General features: G+C 43.6%; 3 protein-coding genes across 3 annotated transcripts; 1 reads left to right on the top strand and 2 right to left on the bottom strand.

The window, feature by feature from the left end:
• Positions 1 to 9,371: 9,371 nt before the first annotated feature.
• purbb (purine-rich element binding protein Bb) lies at positions 9,372 to 11,807 on the bottom strand. Its single transcript, XM_084442205.1, has one exon. The coding sequence runs from the start codon at positions 11,766 to 11,768 to the stop codon at positions 10,866 to 10,868; it is 903 nt and encodes a 300-aa protein (XP_084298331.1). The 5' UTR covers positions 11,769 to 11,807; the 3' UTR covers positions 9,372 to 10,865.
• A 977-nt stretch (positions 11,808 to 12,784) lies between these two features.
• h2az2b (H2A.Z variant histone 2b) lies at positions 12,785 to 16,630 on the top strand. The gene is made up of 5 exons (XM_084442204.1): positions 12,785 to 12,864; positions 13,370 to 13,447; positions 13,713 to 13,826; positions 15,631 to 15,760; positions 15,901 to 16,630. The coding sequence occupies exons 1-5, from the start codon at positions 12,862 to 12,864 to the stop codon at positions 15,960 to 15,962; spliced, it is 387 nt and encodes a 128-aa protein (XP_084298330.1). The 5' UTR covers positions 12,785 to 12,861; the 3' UTR covers positions 15,963 to 16,630.
• A 265-nt stretch (positions 16,631 to 16,895) lies between these two features.
• ved (ventrally expressed dharma/bozozok antagonist) lies at positions 16,896 to 18,520 on the bottom strand (the record flags this gene model as incomplete). The annotated part of the gene is made up of 3 exons (XM_084442575.1): positions 16,896 to 17,258; positions 17,581 to 17,831; positions 18,232 to 18,520. The coding sequence occupies 3 exons, from the start codon at positions 18,518 to 18,520 to the stop codon at positions 16,896 to 16,898; spliced, it is 903 nt and encodes a 300-aa protein (XP_084298701.1).
• Positions 18,521 to 23,525: the final 5,005 nt, after the last annotated feature.

The following is a 23,525-nucleotide window of genomic DNA, read 5'->3' as shown; positions in this document are numbered from 1 at the left end:
AAGGCTTATGTGGACGTGTAGCCTACACATACTGTATTTGATCGAGTCAGCAGATAGCATTTAGTGTCTCACTAGTGTGTTGCATTGACCTTGAGTGGTAGCCATGTTAAATTGTGCTTATTCAAAAAGGCAAAAGAGCTGTGCGCACATCCAACCTTAGTAGGCCATGTGCTGGATCTTGGAGTACATACGTGAGAAGAGAGGAAAGATCCGCACACTGATTTCTCCCGGTCCACTTTATTGAAAATATCGCAACGTTTTGACCCTTAGGTCTTCATCAGGCAACTTCAAAGCTTCAAATGACAGGTAGCAGGTATATATAGGCTGAGAGCCTGTGACATCACATCTGACATCATCTGCTAGTCAATTATGCTAAAAGGTGCAGTTAGAGGCTGCAAATATATAAACACATCATAATGACATATGAATAGCCTATATACATCAATCTAGATACAGATACAAAAAAACAGATACAAAAAACAGATGGAAAAAAGAAATTATAGATAATACGGACTTGTCAAAGTGCAATAAATAGGCCTACATCAATGTAGGCTACACTGTTTGCAGAGTGAATGCACCAAACAACAAACAAATTGTGCTTTGTGCGTTTACACTGTGTTGTGTTGATGTTGTGGTGGCCATTAACGTTGCAGCCATGTTAATTTGTGCCTGCAGACTCTTGAGCATGCATATTAAGTAGAATGTCAAAGGGATAATGCATTAAGCAATGAGACCTCACTTCCTGTTTACACAGTGTTCTTTGATGCTGAGTGTTAAATTGTGCCCATAGGGAGCCAAAGCGTAAGACTACGCCGTCTACTGGTTGGGTTCGCACCCGCCCTATCTTTTGCCTGGGAGAAAATGTTGAAATAATTATAAATCGATCAACACAAAACTTAACAAGAACACATACTCTACCATTTTGGATAGATAAAGCCACTACTAACTATATCAAGTTCCATTGCAATAACGTGCAATTTCGCAAAGGTACTTTTTATTTAGTTAACATTTTTATTATTTTATAGAGAACTACACATCCGGGTACTCTGATGCATTTTGAGCACTTCACTAGAGAGTGTAGCTGACCAGAGCACTATTTTGGTGTGCTTTGTAAACACGAGTCAGTTGCTCTTCGCCCTTATGGAGTATGCATCTGTCAATGGGATGATGCATTAAGCAATGAGACCTCACCTCCCACCTGCCCACTCCTAACAACATCAATACTGAAGGGCCATTCAGACAGGACATGATTTGAGCTGCCCTCACTGCTGGTCAAGGTGATGCAGTGCCCAAAGTTCAACTGAGTTTGCGCCTAGTACAGTCCGAGCCAGGCGCTGAGTTGCTAACACGCTTTGCTCGATGCAGCGAAAATCCGCTGTGGTGCGGAGCAAGCCATTGGAAGTAAGGGATTTCAGAGCGCAGTGGTGCCATTGTTACATCCTGTCTGAATGGCCAGAGGCAGTCACATGCATTTTCTACATAGTTCTCATATGTTATGAATGTACAACAACTGTCATCAACCGTATTCTCCACTATCTTCGCTTGTTGATACAGCGTGTCTCAGCATCGATTGAGTGAGAGAATCTTCAGATAGAGAGATAACATAGATCTTTATTGTCCCCATGAGGAAAATGGTTTGCAACATAAGACATAAAATTACAAATTCATTCATTTATAAATAATACCTCCACGCCCTGACTTGATTTAGAAAATCTTGGATGCAGATCAGTCATACTGTATCTCGACCTATTGAATGACAGTGATGATACGGAAACGAATGTCATGAACGCACCACTCTGGGAATGTTGCAATGAGTCACACTGCTCTGGGAACGTGTCCACACGGGTGGTTTATGTGAACTTAAGTAGCCTTGGTTCTTTCACACCTTGAATGCTGTTTCACCTATAGTAGGGAGGTTAAAGGACATTTTACTGCAAGTCATGACACAAATAATGACAAAGTTGGTGTCATTATGTTGCATTTTTAGACTTGATACCTGTTTAGTTGGATTCCTTGGCCTTAATAATGTTACAGTAATGTACAGTTACACACCAACTTTGTCATTATAGCTATAACAGAAGCAAAGATATGGGCGTTAGTGTATTGTCGGCAGCCATTTTGAAAAAACGTGTATATCTCAGATACAAAGGGTGATCTGACTTGTCTCTTTGGATAAATTTATTCCTATGACCCTAAGGTACTTCCACACCAAAGCACACATTTGTGTCATGACTTGCTGTAAACACCCTTTTTTTGTCCCTTACCTCCTCTATTACTACTCGAATGCTGTTTTTGACTTGATATTCTAGGGAATTATTGCTCTGAGTTCTTGGCTTGTCTCCTTCGCGTGTCATGCACAGCAAAAATCACAGTGTATGTATGACTATAAGAGTACATTTAACACTGGTTTCAGCGTAGGCCTATATATAGATCGGTGTTCAGTGGACACTGTCAAAAGTGTAAAAATATATACTCTCAATAGCTATAGACACTTGGGGGCAAATTCACTAAAGGATTGCGCAGCTTTTCCTGACGCAAAGCCTGTGCAAATAAGTCAAAAATTATGTTTGCTATTCACAAAGCCCTCGCAAAGGGTGAAATACGGTGTTAACTGCGTTGCGTTCGTCATTGCGTTTCTCTGCGCCGGTGTTATTAGCTCATATTTAAATTAGGTAATATGGGCGGAGAATGTTCCCCTTTCTATGCAAATGAACATTATTGCAAAACCCGCCCAATTCACAAAGATCGGCGCAAATTGCCTCACGCAGTTAAAGTGAAATTAATACCGTTTTCAGAAACGTGGTGGTATTTAAGCGCAAGGGGTGTGTCGCGGCCAGCCTGTCCGCTGATCATGGCAGCAGTGATTGTTGCGAGGCGAAGGCTCGCAATGCCAGGCATGTTGTTCGTGAGAGAATATTTAGAAGAAGGTCACTTTTTGATTTAACACTAGAACCACCTTAACTGTTTGGACACCAGAGCGCGCAGCTCTTCAGCCAACTGGAGGATGAAGTCGCGTCTGGGGAGGCTCAGTTGACTATGCGTCTCTCCACCCGTCCCCAGCGAGTCCAAGCTCCCCCAATGAATATAATAGCCTACATAGCACGAAACTGTGCGTATAATAGTCTATACGCGAAACTGCGCATTCCCTATAGCTGTTCATTGAACGGCTGGGGGCCGATATAGGTATAAATAAATAAATAAAAACATAGCCTACACAATATTTGTTTTATTTGAATGGTCTTGAAAATATTTTGCTTTTGTATCATAGGTGACGGCAGGTATCATCTTCAGCCATGGATGATGACTCCCGTGCGTAATCCTTCCAACGTTGGAGAGGCGGCGTACAACCGGGCTCACATCAGGACGCGCGGTGTGAATGAGTGCACATTTGGAATCCTGAAAAGCCGTTTAGATGCCTAGATCGTACCGGTGGGGCAATGTTATACACTCCCCCAAAAGTATGCCAGATCATCGTGCTGCAACTTGCATAACATAAAATGACAATTTTTCCTTTGTTCGTCTTTTTAAATCATTCCACCTCCGTTTGCAGTCTTCCGCGTTTACACACACAAATGGCACTGACTGATTGGGAAATTAAACCCCAAATATGATTTTTTGCTGCAGTCGTGATATTTTTTGCCGAAAGCTGTGAGACATGTTTTTGAACCTCGTCCGTGAGGCCTTCAAGTTCGCTGTCTGAAAATCGTATCTTTCTTTTTCTGTCTGCCATCGTCCAATGATATGCATACGAGTTGTATGCGCTGTATGCGCAGTATTTAGTCATTTCCTATATCAGCAGCAAATTGCACTCAGCCGCAAACACCGAATGGGCGTGTTTGCGCTGGGATATTATTAGCGCAATGTCTTTAGTGAATAGGTTTTTAAAACGGAGCACATAGCGGGCGCAACTGACGCGCAATATTATGGTGCAATTAGCGGGCGCAATTTGCTTTAGTGAATTCGCCCCTTGGAGAGAGAAAATGCACTCTATAACTGAGCTCTTTGCCTGATGCAGTGAAAATCCACCGTGGCGTGGCGCAAGCCATTGGATATAATGGGTTTCAGAGCACAGTGGTGCCGTTGTCGTGTCTGTCTCAGTGGCCTCTGAGGGGCGATTCCTTGGCTCAAGCTGAGTTCAATGCACCCTATGATTCGCCATTTTGGATTTTGTGGGAAACACTTGAATATCTCCTCCTGGGAATTTTCACCAATCTGCACGAAACTCAGAAGGCACAATCTCTAGACCAATGTCTACAAAACATATGGGAAGGAATTTTTGTAGATCAAAATACAAAGCCCCTACGAGCCAATTAATATTGCGGAGGGCATGGATTTTCGCATAGAAGTGTATAAGTTAGGCTAACCCTCAATTACTGGCCCAGTCAAACAAAATGGCGGCGCTAGAGAGCTAACTTCCGGTTTAGGCCTAACTGCTATGCCAATTTGTTTGTTGTACATTGATGCATGGGCATGCCTAATGGTCACTGAAGAAATATGAAGCTGATTGACCACAGGGTGGCGCTATAACAAGCTAAAATGCTTAAAAGTGGCAAAAACGCAATCGATTACTGTAGCGCCCCCTGTGGACAAATAGGGCTCAAATTGCTTGTATGAATCAGTGATGGGATGCTCTACAACTTACTAATTGGACACAAAATCGCCAGATTCAATTTTGATGTTGATATGAGTGTTTTTGTGCAAAGCCAGCTCAAGCGCACTTTCATCGTATTTTCATTGACATGTTCAATGTCCACATAGCTCAAATGTGGCTATGGCGTGCTTGACTTATTGCCTTTGATGCACTCCTCGCACTTGGCCCCTGTTATTGCTACTCGCAGCTTTATTGTTATTTACATTTTTATGGAATGTATCAGTTGTTACTCTCTTAATGTATTTTTGTTGTAATGTGTGTTGTGTCTGGACACCGAGAGGACTAGCTGGTTGCCATGGCATTACAGTAGCTAATGGAGATCTTTTAAATAATCAAATAAACAAGCTATTCATTCCCACTCCCACTCCTTTACATAAATAAGCTCTAAAAGATCCTTATGTTTTCATTATTTATGACATTATTGATCTAGTTTATCTAATTGATTATAATTTTTTAAAGGAATGTGTTTTAATACTATGCTGCTCTAGGTAAATGTGATCTTTTTGATTCAATGCTTACTGCTCTTTGTTTTTGTTTTTTTGTGTATCCTGGAGGCGGGGGTGGGGGGGGGGTTATGCCCTTATGGGGTGGGAGGGGATGGGTAACATTTGTTGTCCTTTTTTGTATTAGCTAGCACCTATAACCCATGAGAAGGTGACTGGTTCACTGTAGGCGTCCCACAGAGATCCCACTGTAACCTAGTCATCACCAATGCCCCAATAACAGTTTCAATAAAAGTTTTTGTGCATTTAGAGGTGTTCATTCTGGAGGCCGGCTGTACTTTAGATTACCGTTTAGACTAGAGAGGAAGCCTTTCTAACCAAGGTGCTGAAATATCAACACCTAGAGCAGACCATTTCACAACTAAGCTACATGTGTAGACTTTTAATTTTTGTATTTGGCAGCCTGGGTCATGTGTACAAGTTGGTTGTGAGAGGCCTCCAGATGGCTGGCTTCCCTAGGAGAAGGGCCAAGCAGTTAGTGAGGTACTGCTCAGTTCCTGCCATTATTGGGATTATAGGCTAAAGTGTCCTTTTGACTCATTATCATCATCTTGTGTGTACTGCACTGTGTGTAACAATGTGATTGTCAATTATAGGCACTTATGTGCGTGTCCTTGTCCTGCTGTATTGTGCATTAACTGACCTTGATCATAAAACACAGTGATCATCTATAAGTGGCGTAGAGTTCTGATGCTGTGGTTCGGTTCTATGCTGAAGAGAGGACAGACATTATAGCGATGGTCTTGGCTGATGATGTATGCTTGTCTGTGTGTGTGTGAACAAGCACCCCCACCAGCCCTCTCAAGCACACAGATGCACAGATGCTACACTGTGAATGCAAGGGCAAGCTCACCTATAGCTCGCACGCAGGCTGTACTGTACATCCATGCTCACAAACAGGCACACACACTGGCATATACAGTACAGTATATATGCAATTTACGCATATTCTCATTCAATCCCCCCCCCCCTCACCCATCTACACACACACAAACTCACACAAATGCTCACATGCACAGTTTTTCCCTCTCTGCTCTGCCATGCACATTCCGGGCACATGGCAACAGGAGTTAAATATAGCCCAAGCAGCTCGGCATCACAGCAGGATCATGGCTTCCTCTTACTAATGTAGGATCCCCTCTCTTTCTCACTCCCTCTTACAGTATCTTTCTTCCTCTCACTAGCGTATAGGATCCCTCTCTCCCTCCCTTCCACCTTTTAACGTAGAACCCCTGTCATAGTTTTCCCTCTCTTTCTCACCCGCATCATTGCTTTCCCGCCCTCTCCCTCTCTGTCTCTCTCTCTCCGCCCTCCTCTTCTCACTCTCTCTGTCTCTCTCTCTCTCCACCCTCCTCCTCTCACTCTCTCTGTCTCTCTATGACCTCCCCCTCTCCCCTCTCTCTCCTTCCCTGTCCTCTGGTGAGCATGCTCCTTGCTCTGTCCCTCTGAGTGACTGGGGAAGCAGAGCTGATTATTTGAAAGTTGCACCATCCATATGAAAAAGATCCAAGTATTGGATCAACAAAAACACTCCAGTGCATTTGTATTGCCCCTCTCTCTCTCTCCCTTTCAGAGCTTACATAAAAAAAACACACAAACATTTACACAAACTTTTACACGCGAGCCATGGTGGTATTTTACTTCTAAATGATCTTAGTGTGATGTCAGAGGGCTGCTGGGAGCATGTGGAATAATCCCAGCTTGATTTGGCATGGCGCCCAGTGTGGTATTACATGGCTTACAGCCCTCACTACTTCCATTGCGCGCGCACACACACACACACGCACACACACACACGCACACACACACACGCACACATACACACATACATTCCATGCTAAAGGGAGGAGGGTGGGAAGGGAGGGGGTCAGCGAGGCTGTCTGTGGGGGTTGGAGGGGTCGGTTGGGGGGTCAGCAGAGACATACACACACCTTCTCTTGGCTGCACAGACCAGACGTGTTGATAGGAGACAGAGTTGAAGGAGACCGAGCAGATAAATACATGCTTTGGATAGTTATATCTTGAATTGTTCAGACATAAGCATATCAGTTCGATGGTCCCAAAACTATCAACGGAAATATACGAAACAGATCTCAGATCAGAGTTTCTATTCTTCATTCTTCTGAGTTTCTAAGGAACTGGGAGACAGATGTGTCACTGGAATCCTATTGGCAGAGAGCTTCAGGAAACGTTGTAATTGGTTCTTTCCCTGTGTGACGTCTGAACCACTGTCTTCCTACACTCACTGACCTCTTCTGTAATACCCTCTGCCTCTTGGGAGTCTCTCTCTCTCACACACGCACAAGCCAGAGCTGCAACCGCATGTAATGAGAAATTCATAAGGCTCTCCTGCTCACTTCCCTCCTATAAACAAGTCTCATACAGGTGGGAGGGTACAGAGAATGATGGGAAGGAGGAAGAAGGGTAGTAAAGAGAGGAGGACTATTAGGAAGAGGGTGTGTGAGGGGGAGAGCAGCTGGGTATAAGTGTGAGTGCTGTGTCACGCTTTCAGTTGGTTCTTAAGACTCCAAACCCTGCCTCCTCTGCTTAGGCTCAATCTGTCCCTGCCTGCCTAGAGACATACACTGACTCATCAACTCACACACGCACACACAGACAGACACAGACAGCATTCCTGAGGTAGTGTCCTGAGAGGGAGGGATTTAGTTTCAACAAAATCTACCAAATCAACCGTCAGCAAGTGTGTGCGTGTGTGCGCATGTGCGTGTGTGTACTGTGCTATACACAACTCTGCATATGAGTTTGTGAAAACATATGGGGAGAACCTATGCATTCACTGTCCAGCAAAGCTCCACTTCTCTGGATGTGCTGATGTTTGTCTGTAATTAGGTTTGTGTACCACATGTGAGCAATCTTCAGCACAATCAAGGCCTTGTATGAGTATGTAAGAGTGTGTGAGTATGAGCATTCAGTGTGTGTGTCTCTAGGCAATAAGGATCTAATGGCACAGCTGACTCCTAGTCCAGGAATGTTGAGGCCTCCTACATTAAAATAGCCAGCATGCCCTGTCAGCACACACACACATGGGTGCCCCAACAGCTGCCCTCACTCCAGATTTACAGGGAAGAGGGTGGGGGTGGGCAGTAGGAGGAAGCAGAGAGAGGAGAGGTAGAGGAAGGAGAACCACCTGACAGGCACCCGAGAACGGAAGGAGAGACCGTTGCCGGGAGGGGAGTCAAGTTACCCTCCAGCTTCATACTGTAGGTCGATAGTTCTCAAACATCTCAGTAGTAGGAGCGCTGACCCAGTACCAGCTGTATAGACCATAACCAGCTTGACAGACAGGCTGAGACCTGATCCTAGTACAGCACTCCTGCTCTAATGATAAATATAGGTCCTGATCGCTCCTCTCTCCTCTATAGTCCCCAAATTTAATCCAAGCCTCTCCATACGCACTTGTAGGGTGTAGATTGTTGAAATCAGATATCAATACACCAATCCTACCAGATGCAATACATACCGAATGAGGGGCACACCGAGTGAGATTCAAACTGCTGTTAAAAATGAATTAATGTGAAATTAATTCATTTTTTACCATGTTAAATCAACTCTTATTTGATGATTTGTTGATTTGAAATGCTGCATTCACCCTGTGTTGTGTTTAAGTGAGGCTGGGAATGTGAATAGAGATTTCCTGGAGTGAGGAGAGGCTTTGTGTGGTGGCACAGACAGCAGGGCACACATGGCTGAGACAGCTGCCATGTCACATCAAACAACTGTTCTCTCACACTCACACACACACACACTCCCTCTCTCTCTGCTAGGTTATATCTGAATGAAATGTAGCAGCACATCAAACTTCATCACTACACACATATTAAAGATTAATTCTTAATAGTTTGTCATAATATGTGGACTGGGAATACAGTGCATGTCCCAATGGTCCATTGTGATTAACATTTCAAACCAAAACATGACACCTGTCTGAAGAGCAAGTCAGTAAACTATGCATGATCTTTAACATGAGACAGGTTCAAGCTTAGAGCACAAATGTGCATTGAATAAGGTTACTTCTCAAAGGAGCATTTCGGTAAACAAGGTGGTCATCTGTTCATTTACAGTAGCTGAAAATAAGAGTGCTGACTCTATTCAGGAGTCAATACAATCAAACTTAGTTGTGTGTTGTGGAGTGAGGGGAATACAGTCACAATAAATGGATTTATATTATTTTTAATCACAGAAGTGTTATTATGCTTTCACTCTGGGAGAAAAAACAATGAATGAAAGTGAAAATGAACAACAACAAAAAAAAACATTTCGGACAATTCGGTCACATCCCAGCTTTGCTTTAGGAAATATGCCTGTTACATTTGTATAGTTTTAAAATTCATATACATTTTTCCTTTGAAGTATTTAAAAAATAACTTTTGCTGGTTTGTTCATTATTTTCTCTCTTATAAGTATAATCTTTCAATATAGTTCTCTTTTTGAAATAAAAAGGAACCCATCCATCCATGCGTTTCTGTCTGCCCGAGGCGGTCTATGGTCTGGGTGCTGACAGAGATAGGTCTTTCCAGCTCGGACCATGGCCAAGGGACTGATGATACCTCATCACCTGGCCTGCCCCGCTCCACACACACTCTCGGCTGGCCGGGCCAGAAGAGCCTCTGTGTTTGACCCAGTAGTCACTTCCGATAGCCTGATCTTGAGGCTCCAGTCGTGTGTGTGCCTGTGTGTGTGTAGCAGGTCCCATCCGTTCACTGGCCCCAGTGGGGCGGGCTTGCACAGGGCACACGCGGAATGCATACCCTCACTCTGCTTGCTTCATTGATTTACAGGGCTGCCAGAGCTGGAATACATTGCTCTGCTTCTTAATGACAGAATCCTGTGGCAATCTGATTACTTCTAAATGCAGGGAAAACATTTGTAAATATTGTCATTTTACATGAAACAAAAAGCATCCACTGATCCACCATAATTTAAGCCTACATGTTTGAAAGTGGCGTGATGCTAACTAAATGTGTTAGCAGAAGGCTTCAATTTAGTGTCCAAAAGGCCCTTGAATAGGTGAATATGACTCTCAAGTCTAGTTAACTTTCAGTAACATTTCTGCAACTCCAGGCAATGGCCTGCTATGGCATGGCACAGCTCATGTTAAATAGCTTGCCATCTGTTAACATTAAATACAAACCTCCACAAAATGAAAGCAATATTCTATACATTCCATTTGAGACTACTTTCGCTAACTTGTGAGGATCCCACACACTGCCCACGAAGGACAGACCTGGACTAGAACAGGAATACAATGGATGCTGGTTCTCTCCTTACACGGAGCAATGGAAATATCTAAATCAATTGGGTCAATGTAGACTCTTAACTCTTTAAATATATACCTATATTTCAAACAATTATTATAAAGTTCATTGGCTTCTTAATCTGTTATGAAAACCAAGTTGCTGGCTTTAGTATGATATTTCTCTTTCCTTTTTACAAAACATAATTCATTCTTTTTTTTTTAACCCTCGAGAAAGGTCTCACTTAGCCTACACACTACCCCCCACCCCCCATCCAACCCTCAACACAAACTTCGGGTTTTAATACATCAATAGTTCCCTGTCAAATGTAGCCTACTTCTTACGCCACGATATTTTAGTATAACAGTTCGATTCGTCATGCACTTAAATCTGTCATTTGTGACATATCCTATTGCAGATCTCAATGTGAACTGTACTATCAGCTGTTTCAACTACTCAGTCGTCATCCACCTCCTCTCCCTCCGACTCCTCTCTCCTCTCGTACATTTTATCTCGCTGTCTCTCCTGGATCTCTTTCATCTCCTCGGCATAGCGGCTGAAAGCCCCTCCGAACTTCCCCCAGGCTTTGAACGGGATGGTGATAGAGTTCCTGTAGCTGGGCTTGACCTCGCTGACTCGCAGGAACACTCCATATTTGTTGGACCCGACGTCGAAAAAGAACCTTTTAGAGTCCACCATTATAGATGTGCCCTCGGGTAGCTCACCATAACCACCAGCAGCGGTTCCACCAGCCAACTCCTCGTCATCTCCGCCGTAATCATCTATGAGCTTGGCAAGGGCGTCTCTAAACTCTATTAAGCCTTGGGCCGGAAGGGCTATGGTCTGGCCGGCCTGCATGCCGCCTCCAGGGCCCCCTACACCGAATCCGGGCCCACGGTTGACGGTCTGTCGGATCCGTAGAAATCTCCCCCGCTGGTTCTCCTTCAGATCGAGGTAGTATTTACGATTCTCACGGACCAAGAACTCGCTCTTCAGGGCTCGCCTGGGCCCGCCGTCCTCACCCACGGAGGACTGGGCAATCTGCTCGGGGCTGCTAGGCCCGAGTTGGGCGTAGTGCTCGATGAAATCCCCAAGGTAGTCACGAAACTCCGCTGCGACCGACATGGAAAGGGTCAGGCGACTTTTGGAGCCCCCGGCCCCGACCTCGGCAATTTTGATGAACCTGCCTTTGTTGTTTTGCTTGACATCCAAGTAGAAGCGCTTGTTTTGGATGTCAAGCCGCTTGGACGCCAACTCCTGGGTCTCCTGCTCCCTCTGGAAGTGCTGGAACCCGCTTCCACCTCCACCTCCCCCTCCACTACTGCCACCGCGCTCGCTCCCACTGTCACCATCCGCCATCTTCAGCACCGCCAGCCTGCTTCTCCCTCTCCTGCGTATTTCTCTCCGTGTGCACACCCCCCCTCTACAGTCATAGTAGAGATCCGCCCAGCGCCCATTCCATTGGTCAAACGTCTGCCAATTACCAATAGGTCACAAAATTCACGTCTCCTCGTTGTTCCATAGCCATGTCAATCACGCCCCCATTGATTCCATCCAACATATCACTGCTACCATCCAATCAATTGCTCCCGACATCATTTCAACAATTTTACTATAAAGTACCAATAAAACCATTCGACTATGTGCAGTTGTTATCGTATACAAGGGAAAACTAACCAAGCACGAAATTTAAGACAGCTACAACAAAAGAACAGATGGCCCAGTCTTATTACCTCACTTTTACACAGTAATGATACGTAAATCAAAGATTAAGTATGTCCGCCAACTCCAATGGTGACGAAATAATGTGGATTTTGAGTCAAAAATCAAAGGTCAATATGCTCTATAAATCGTTGTCAGCAGTTATGCTCATCTTGACGACTGAAATTCATATAACCATAATGTAATATTGTTCAGAAGGTGAGATCCTTATGTCACAGGACTGAGTAGAAGTGTAGGCTACACGAGCATACATACATGCCTCGGTCTCAGAGGTCATACGAGGAATCATTTAAGCTCAAACACTTATATCTGGAGAAAGAGTGAACAGAAATGTTCAATTATTTAAGAATCGAAGTGCATGAAAAACCAGGGGGCGAGTTCAATCTGAAACGCTGTGCACCGTTTTGATACGGTTTCATGGTTGAACAATACCTGTGTTCCCCAATCAGCAGGCTGTTCCTAAGCGCACCATTTACGTTTCACGTTTTGCTACGTTTTATCCAGGCTGAACTCACCATAGGATTCTCCTCCCAAACCAGCCAATCCAAGCACAGGGATGGGTAAACAATCTACAAGCAACATTGCAATTGGTTGAAGGGATCCATATAAGCAGTATGGTGTTCAGTGATTGGTTACTGAAGGTTTGAGGAGACCCCATTCATCAGCGTACCGCTTTTATTGTTCGTCTTTCCGTCGTCAACGTAACTGAACCGGGAAACCTACCGGCGAAATGGTTAGTAGCCTAGCACATTTGCATTGTTAAGTTTCGATATACACTGTAGCAACAGTCGATAAAAGTGGATGAAAGTATACAAGTGGATGAATATACTTATTTTGTGTCTTTTTCTAGCTTACGAAAGGGCGCCATCTAACTGTAGCTAACGTAGCTGGGTAACGTTATGGATAGTGAGCTAACGTTAGCTAGCCAATGCTGCAAAAAAAAGATTGGGAATCAGAAATGCGGTTACTAGAAAGCTTTCGTACGATTGCTCTTCAAAGCTGAGATGGTTCATGCTGACTAGTCGTCTACGCCACTATGCACTACGATAGTTGGTTAGCTAGCTAGCTAATGCTAGCCAGCTAGCGGGCGGGAGAGTCAGGCATGCATGTGTCATCATCGTGGTTTTGGTTTGATTGGCATCACTAATCAAGCCCTATGGAAACATGCTAGGTTGCTACTTCACCTTGTCATAGTTTTACAACCGACCATTTTCTTCTTTGATCTTCTTTCCCTCTAGGCAGGAGGGAAAGCTGGAAAGGACAGTGGCAAAGCCAAGACAAAGTCTGTGTCTCGTTCTCAAAGGGCTGGTCTTCAGGTACGTTTAATTAAATGTAAATATGACTAGTAAGCTTATGTTACCTGTACATCTGTTTGGCTCCTGTGTTCACGTGATGAACGATTTCATTGGTTAGAAATGCATCTTTGGACAGGGCACCTGTGGCAGTCACAACATGTGTTAATCTATCTATATTTCTTCCTTGAGGGGGCAGATGAACAGGTGTGAGGAAAGGGACATTAGCTGATACATGTAAACAGTAATGCTATGCTAACCCTCTCTCCTTTTCTCTCCCTCCCTCCAGTTCCCAGTGGGACGTATCCACAGACACTTGAAGACTCGAACCACTAGCCATGGGCGAGTGGGAGCCACAGCCGCTGTCTACAGTGCAGCCATCTTGGAGTACCTCACGGCTGAGGTCGGTCCCTTCCCTAGCTCACACACACACACACACAACCTGTACTTAACTGCATGAATATTTTTCTTACAGAGATCAGACGTGGTTGGATGACGCAAATACGTTTTAAACCCCGGAGGTCCGTGCAGAATTCAGAGAAGCTTTGTGATTTTGGTGTCTGATCAATTCTATCACACTTGCTCCAAGTTATTGATTTTTTTGAAGGACAATCACAGCATGTATATGCCATCAGTTGTTTGGTCAGTATATGCAGCTTGTAAATAGATCTATGAACACCCAACTTAATAAAGAATAATCTATTGCGCTGTCACCATCACAACAAATGTTATGAAAGAAAAATATAGTGGCAGATTATTTTGTGGATATGGAAGTTGCCCGTCAAGGTCTTGGTTATGTAAGTTTAAAACATCTGAGATCTAAATGGGAAAAAAGGTTTTATTAACTGTTCCCAACATTAGTTCTGCTAATGGTAAAGGTCCATGTTTTTCCCCAATAATGTAAGGTCTTTTTTTTGGTCTTTTTTTTTTTTTTTTTATATATATATTTTTTTTTTTAAGAAAACAATAATACACATCACCCCAACAAAGGTGAATCAAACCATTTCAAGTCTTGTTTTCTATCATCTTCTGTCTCCTTTCCTCTTCCTCTCCTCCTCTCTTCTCTCATCGCCTCCTGTTTTAAATCATTACCTCCTGTGTCCTCTCCTCCTGTCCGATTTCATCCTGTTTATTTTTCTGGTTCTTAGCTCTGAATTCTGAGGAAAGGTTGCTTCAAAATGACTTGTTTCATAGTGGCGTTTTAAATTGCCACTTCTCAAGAGCCAAGTTAGTTCCGTGGCATATTAAGCACATGGGTTTGGTGCTCATTGGAGGGAGGATTAGGGCATATTTTTTTTACACATTTATTTTTGAATTGCACATTTTCAGTCGACTTATCTTTTGTACACATTTGAACATGCCATTTTAACTACACTACAAATTACTGAGGCTACAACTAACATCTGGCTAGCTAGCTAACTGCAGACGAAACTACCGTTAGCTGGGCTGTCAACTCATGTGACCCCAGTGTTGCCAGATCGGATTGACAATTTCTCAACCGCCCAATGTCATCAAAGGTAGCCCACATGGGTGGAAAACCTCCCAATCTGGCAACACTGCCAATGCCAAGCCCTCAAAGCAGAGGACATTCAAAGTGCTGCTTGTGAGGAGAAAACTGAGAATTTTAACTTCTCGGCGATGTCCCAGAAATAATGAATAGTATAATATTATTATAGTTTTATAATAAGTTATATAAAACTATAATAATATAGTTATGTTGTCATAACTTCCAGATGAGATGAAGTGGCGCTTTGCTAACCTGCTGCGCCAGGTGGTTTGTTCCACACAACTATGTAGGAACTCTTCATTGGAAACTGTTTGGAAAAGGGCAGGCACTTCCAAATATACTTGGCAGGTGATTGGATGAACCATCTGTCTTATCACCGTTTCAGGGGCTAACTTCAACCAATCAGATCGACAAACCATATCCCTTCTCGCTGTCATCACACCTAAACTACGACCGCAGCTGCCTCATAGGCTAGCTAGATCATTTTCTGATCTTGCTATTGAGCGTGGCCAGACTGATCTGGAGAGAAACGGAATGCAAGCTTGCGATCAGGACTGTGTCACAATGCTAGGGCTGTTCCTTGCTCAGACCAGACAGTATTATATCAATGATGCACTTCATTTGTTTCAGGCTTTTCAAAATGCTGAATGACACTACATCTATGGATGGTAACTAGAGGTTGCGCTACTCTCTGTTTCAGGTGTTGGAGTTGGCAGGAAATGCCTCTAAGGATTTGAAGGTGAAGCGTATCACTCCACGTCATTTACAGTTGGCCATCCGCGGGGACGAGGAGTTGGACTCGCTTATCAAGGCTACCATCGCAGGCGGAGGCGAGTTGCCGTTTTCCCCCTCTGTAGTTTTGCAAGTGTGAAGATGTGATAGAATATTTCTGTTATTGTCAATAACTAAACTCTTATATCCGTCTCTCCCTTTCTTTTTCTTTCTTTCCTCCGTCTTTTTCTCGTTGCAGGTGTGATCCCTCACATTCACAAGTCTCTGATTGGGAAGAAGGGCCAGCAGAAAACCGCATAGAGGAAGTGATCTCAATCATCAGAAAGGAATGGGCAGCCATGTTTTTGTTTCCAATATCTGTTTTTGGTAATTTTGTTTTTTGGTAGCTACAGGTATAGTTTTTTAAGGCAGTTGTGTAGTCTCGAGTTATACCTTCATTTATACTGTTTCAAAGGGGTGAATGTCTTGGGTTTTTATGCCAGTGTTTTTATACCTAATGATAATCTTTTTAAGAATAAAAGAAAAAATGTAATGAGTGTGAATTTGAGTTTAATTTCCGATATCTATTGACAATGTGACAGATAAGGTTTTGTAGCTTGTACCTTGTAGCCTGGCGTCGCCATCTCCTGATCACAAGCTGGGATTTTTTTTTTTTTTTTTGGGAAGTCTGGTTTCCAGGCTAACCCTTGTACCGTTGCACTCGATTGGTTATGGAAAGCATGATGTTAAGATTCATAATTAACTATCTAATGTTTAAATTGCACCCAGTAGTATTTTTCTAACTCCAGATGAAGTCGAACAGCTATTCTAATCAACTATTACTGAACTTTTTAACTAAGAAAATGCTGAAGAAACCTGCCTATATTCAACATGTTTCTGTCATATTTAATACTGAACAGGTCTGAGGAAACCCTTAATGTAACAATTGTTTTATTTGAACATGTTTGGTGACAGATTATTATACAAAGATCCAGCATTTTACAGTTAGAATATTTCATTTAAATAGACAATAAAAAGCTGTACAACAAGACAGAATACTTGCATAAATTATTGCACACTACCCCAAACAAAAAAACATCAGATTTACAAACATAATTGCACCATTATTCATATCCAGCTGCAGCCAGCACTGATACAAAACATAAAAACTTGAGAGCAATATTGGCTATCAGGGCACTGAGGATGGAGAAGGGGATGAATTTGAGCTGCTTTGGATGCAGAATAGATTCGCTCTCAGTATTGTTGAGGGTAAGGTTGGTAAGCCCCCATCAGAGGGGCATTCCCGGGAGGAACCACCAATCCCGGAAGGCTGGTGTACTGGTAAAGAGAGTCCAGGGGGAGGTTAGACAGGCCCGGAAGACCCTGGGAGGCTGTGGGGGAGTTGTAGTGCAAGCCGTGAGGGTGGAGGTAGGGGGCAGTGGTGGGTCCCTCTGGGATTGGTTGAGGGTGATAGCTGGTGTAGGGGCCTGGCCGACATGCCTGTAGCTCAGAGTAGTGCAACATGTGAGATGCCATCTTAGCTTGACAGGCGTGTGCCAAGGCGTCCTGCACTGCCCTCTTCAGTTTCATACGCCTGTTCTGAAACCAGTTACGGATCTGAAGAGAAAGAAGTAGCAGTTAAGAGACGTAGTGTTCACTTCACATTCACATATTACAACAAAGAGGCACAGTTCTTGATAGCAAAAGTGTGATGAACTAGCTCTGTTCCTTTATGTCTGCTGTGATGCTTGCTGACTGCTGTCTTGATAACTTGCAATACACTTGATAACACAATTTAGAGAGAGCTGTTAAGAGCTATTATCTGTACTATACGATTACACAGTGATTCATTGGTTACATTTTGACATTGTTTAATGTTGTTATTGCACATATCAGTGTATGGGTGTGGTGGTCTTATGAGCATGTGCCTATACAATACCTGCTTGTCTGATAGGTTGAGTTTTTTGCAGAGCTCGGCTTTGTCCTGTGTCCCCAGGTACGCGTTCCTCTTGAAGGCTCTCTCCAGGCTGCTGATCTGCTCTGTTGTGAAGGCCGTGCGAGGCTTACGGCCTAGCGGGGGAGACGGAGAGACGCTCCCCAGAGGGGCTGAGGGGGAGAGGGAGCGTCCACCCTCACTCTCATATCCTGATGTCTCTTCCTCTGTCCCACTGCTAAAACCTGTAGTAGCCACTGTATGAGAAAGAAGGTTTCATTAGGATATTGAGATTGTTGTGATGACAGTGAGAATACTACAGTAATCGTCTATAGTTATCATGTAAAATGATATCAATTTGATACAGTAATAATTCTGAATTTAAAAACGAAACATGCTGGGAACAACCACAGCAGCAGAATAAAATACTGCTACATACACAAGTTTGGTACTCAACAATATCAGCCACAATCAATACACCCAGGGCAGCAGTAGAGAAAATATATTGGTTAGACATAACCAGCAGTGAGGACGTGAGTGAGTGAGTGAGTGAGTGAGTGAGTGAGTGAGTGAGTGAGTGAGTGAGTGAGTGAGTGAGTGAGTGAGTGAGTGAGTGAGTGAGTGAGTGAGTGAGTGAGTGAGTGAGTGAGTCTGTACCTTGTTGGTTGTGATGGGTATGGGGGCCGCTCTGGAGGTCTGTGCCTGTCTCAGACTCAGTGTGGCTGGGAAGGCTGTGGGGGCTGTGTCCTGGGACTCTCCTCGCCTGGTTCTCCTGATTCTCTGATCTCTGTCTGCAGTAGAATCCAGGCAGGCTCTCTGAGTGCGTCCCATAGGCGCTGGGTCCGGCTGAGGTCTGGAGGCAGGAGGAGGATGAGGCAGGGAGGCTTTGCCTTCCTGGAGCCTGGCTACTCTGGGCCAGCCACTCAATAGAAAAATGTCCACTCATGGTCACAGTGTGCAAAATACAACAAATGGATTACGTTTAAAAAAATCTATATAAAAAAAATCTATATATATAGCAGTGTTCTCAGTTCTCTTTGGTGTAAGCAAAAAGTTAGCAAAGGTTCCAGAGTCCAGAAATGCACAAGAAGTCTCTTTGTTCTGGATATATCCTGTGTGTGCTCTCTCTCAGTCCGTCAGTGTCCTCGTAGGCTGCTGGCATGTGATGTCTACACCACTAAAGCTGGGTCTGTATTTATGCAGGGCATCCCGCCTCATTTACAACTCACTCAGACCATGATCAAAGTACATGTCCTCCTCCCTCCCACCCTCCCTCCTCGACTTTTCACAACTGCAGTAATTAAGACGTCTCATTCGGCCTGAATGAGACCATTACCCACTGGCTCCAGTGAGTCTGGAACCCCCCCCCCCCAACACATACACACCTCACCCCATCCTACAGCCCTCACCTCATCTCTAACTACAGCTTTATCTGGATACATCATGGTGCATTTGTCTGTGTGTATGAGAGAGAGAGAGAGAGAGAGAGAGAGAGGGGGGGGGGACTCCGTTATAGAACCAATATCCCTTTTTGTTTGCGAGAGAGAGAGAGAGAGAGAGAGAGAGAGAGAGAGAGAGAGAGAGAGAGAGAACTCCGTTATAGAACCAATATCCCTTTTTGTTTGCGAGGCCTGGGGTCCGCTTGCCAACCAGTTTTGACAAAATGGAACAAACACCAAATTGGGACTCGATGCAATTCTGCAATCTATTCTCCGCATCCAACAGAAAACACCAAACAACGCACGTAGAGCAGAATTAGGACGATACCCACTAATTACAGTATAATTCGAAGGAGAACAGTTAAATAGTATTTCACATAAAAGAAAGTGAAGTGGCAGAATATCCGAGCACTGTGACTGATACAAAACTAAGGAAATCATTGTACGACTCCCAAGACGCAGTGTCCACATTTTTAGATTTTTATTTAAAAGTTATCTTTACGTAGGCTATACATGTACAGCTCTGTTCCTTATTCTTGTATATCTTTAAATAGCCTACTTTTCCCCCTCACTTGCTTTGGTAATGTAATTATGTTTCTCATAATACCAATAAAGCCCCATTGAATTGTTAAGAGAGAGAGAGAGAGAGAGAGAGAGAGAGAGAGAAGGAGGGAGAGAGAGGGGCATGATGGTCATACAATCACATATTCTACTTTTCAAAATGTTTATCTCAAATAATTGGGCACTTCATTCTTCTTCTTTTTTCATTTTTAATCCGGAGAGGTCAGAGTGCTGCACCGTGCCTTCGAAGACGTTTACTGGTCACTAGATAGGCAGCTGTCTTCTTGAATGATTGGTTTAAGGTGAAGGAATAATGGCTCATCTGGTTGATCCCTAGTCAGATTAACTATGCATGGTCTAGTTATGCACTGGGCAAGCCCGGGATCATACTCACAGATGATGACAAACATGATCCTAACGGCCTTGTAAAAAACATTGCAAACCTAATATCGGCCCATGGCATTTAATAAACGATCATCAACATTAAATTATTCTCATATTAGTGTCCCATTATATAGTTAAGTGAGAGTTTCGACGGAGCCTCCGAAGGCATTCGTATCATCTCCCATTCGGCTGTATAGGTATCAAAGCGCTTTGCGCCTTTGAAGTAGACCTGCACTAACCGGTCTCTGTTAAGGCCCTATTAGCGCATGGAGACAGCTGTCTGGCGAGGAGATAGTGTGAGTGCGTGCAATGCCCGGACCTATTCACCGGTCCGGGACCTCTCATTACCTTATCAATGGGATACGTTCTGATTGAGCCGATTAATCCCTGGAATTGTATGCTCACTCTCAGATATAGGGCATTCAGAAAGATCGTGCAATTTATCCTGTTAGCGCCCCTGAAGGACACCAATTGACTTGATCCCATGATCCCTATTGTAGCAATGACAGCAAGACAATGACCTGAATGATTAAAGTAGATGAATCACACACATCAGTGGGCTACTGAGCGCAAACAGGTTGCCTTGCACACTTGGTAATCCATACATTTGGAAAGTATGTTTTAATAATAGTTTAGTCTAAACTATAATGGATGTTACAGGTGGATGCGACTGAGTAATTTCCTACAACATGCCCAAGCCGTGCAGATACAGTATGTATCTGTTTATCATGTGACAACTCAGGCCAAAGGCAGTTAGTGTGGCTATAGTTCAATATCAGAACAATCTGATTAATGTAATACTAAACTATAAACATACACATCAACATTCACAGAGCAATCAGCCACACTCATACACACTCATACACACACACACACACACACACACACACACACACAGATAGACAGACACACACGCGTGCACATGCACACACACACACACACACACACACACACACACACACACACACACACACACACACACTGCAATCAGGTCTTTGAGGGCATCTGTATGGCAGTGGTATGCTAGCTGGCCACACCGTCTCCTACCCTCCCGTCTGTCTAAAGGTCTGTAAAGACAGGCTCCTGTCTGCTCCCTGTCTGTCCCTCTGTCCCTCTGTCCCTCTCTCGCTCAACAAGCCCCACATCAAAGGCCCCAACCACCAGCCTGGGAGGGAGATGGAGAGTGAGACAGGGGGGCTAGACTGATACCCACTTTACAATATGGAGACAGGGAGATAGGGATGCAGATATGAAAAGAGAGAAAACAACTGATCCAGGATCCTTTGAAGTTTTACCAGTAATCAGTCAGACTGTGTGTGAATTCCAGACTGCGTTTGTGAGTGAGTGTGTGTGCACTGCTTTGGGTAGTGAATCTATCTTAGGAATGTGCCAGCATTCTACATCTACAGCAATCTAATGTCTTTCTAAAGTCACATGAAACCGTATTTCGAGTGAATCTCCAATGTGCCTCTTCTGTTTCACCACATCAGTTACTTTGGATTAAAATGTTCACAGGATGCTGAATTGGAAAGGGACACATACATCTCTGGCATCTCACCGGTTCTGTGTTTGTTTGCTTGTGGAGATGTCAAGACCCTTTCCTCACATTTGTCCCTGCTGTTAGTTTGTTCTTATAATGCCTGTTTACAAGACATGTTTGCTTTAGACAAAGCACACAAGGTTTGTTTGCTTTGTACCTTTTCAGTTATTTTTTTTAAAAAATAAACCACACCACATCCAACTGGGTTTTTGTATCCTATCCCAAATGAGAATCAGGAGAATGTTTGTCTGTGTGTGAATGAATTTGTCTGCATAGTCCATGTGGGCAATAGTGTTTCAAAGTCAATTTGATATTCACTCCAAAATGACATTGATCCTGTGTGTGTGTGTGTGTGTGTGTGTGTGTGTGTGTGTGTGTGTGTGTGTGTGTGTGTGTGTGTGTGTGTGTGTGTGTGTGTGTGGGTGTGTGGGAGTGGGAGAGATCCAAGGAGACAAAGTGTCACTCATCCCCCATGGGGCCCAGTCCCAGGCTGCTGTCTGTGGGGTAACAGGCCCCTGCTGGGCCAAACAGAGCCTTTCATCTCTAATGGGTCTGTTTGCTACTCTGTAATGGACACAAACACACCTCCACCCCTTCAGACGGACAGGGACGGCCCCATGGGGCCCAGGGACAGCCTCATGCCCGTAAACAGTATGTCACTCATGATCCGATATTTATTTAATTTCCATAATTATTTGTGTAATAAATACAGCATATAGCAATAAATGTAATTCACAAAGTGACATTTTCTTGAACAGGTTATCTATCTACAATTATTGTTTAATTTAGCGTCAATCACTGGGAGGGGAACACACCAGAAAATCCCAGAGCAAAATCACTGCTTGATCACACATAACATCAGTGTATTTTGTAGAATAAGTGTATTTTGTAGACCATATATCCATATAGATAAATGGTGACGAGGTGAAAATATTTTATTAAAGTTTCTATTTGATTTATGCTTGCTCTATGATATATCAAATATATAATCAATCAAATATTGGATATATGTAATCAATTAACTTTTTAGTCCCAAGATCAGTACATTTATGTAACTTAGTTCATGTATTATATAGACATATGCATACAGGACAGGATCACAACTGGTACATTAACAGTGCTGCCGCTCTCTCTCTCTCTCTCTGCTCTCACTGGCACTTTTCTTCATGCATTGGAGTACAAGGGCCTTGAATGATGCTGGAGTGCTGGTAGGAGAACGGTTGTACAGAGTAGGCCTTGCAGAAGCTACAGACTGTGAAGGGTTGGAATGTGTAGATTGAATGGGCGCCTATAAACAATAAATGGATGCTGTTAACAGAATGTGGGATGCCACAATGGGTTAATGTATGCATGTTGAACTTCTTCCTTTGAGTTTGTCTTCCCTGATGCATCAGTTGCTTTGATTCTTCAAAATAAATACTTTGATTCTTTGATGTGTACAACTTTGAAGAAGTTGCTTTATTCTTTGTATGATTTTGAAGAATTATAGTAAAGTATTATTGGAAGGAAATTTCAGAAGTTTTGATATCTGTAGATGACCTGACTCACTGAAGAACCCATTTGGAAATCGAAGGCCTTTTCCTACACAGAGGGTGGCCAATAATCATTCATCTGTGTTGCTCCTGTTGTCTCCGGCAATGTCCCGCCCCGTCTGTAACTTAGTCTGTTAGGACTCTTCCCCTGTTCTATTGATTCCTATCAGCTCCTTCAAAGGCTCCTGGGGTTTTGATGAGGCCAGTGGGATTGATCCTTAAAACCAGGCACTGCGACTCCCATGATCAAATGGAGGAGAAGATGGGATAAGCTCTCCCATCCCAAAAATTACACATGCTTCCTGGTCTCCTTAATACTGCCTCTCTACTTCTCTACCTCTCTACTAATTCACCTGCCAATGACACATGCACGTGCACACGCGAGATCAGCAGTCTCCTGAGTTTCCCTCAGAACAGAAGGATGTCACCCTTTTCCCCGCCCACTGAAACTTTTGTTTCACACATATGGCGTCAGAAAAGGTCACGTAGCAATGG

This window comes from Borostomias antarcticus, assembly GCF_949987555.1.
Source record: "Borostomias antarcticus genome assembly, chromosome: 8".
Classification (NCBI taxonomy): Eukaryota; Metazoa; Chordata; class Actinopteri; order Stomiiformes; family Stomiidae; genus Borostomias; species Borostomias antarcticus.
Note: the sequence above shows the minus strand (reverse complement) of the source record. Positions and strands in the feature narration are given on the sequence as shown.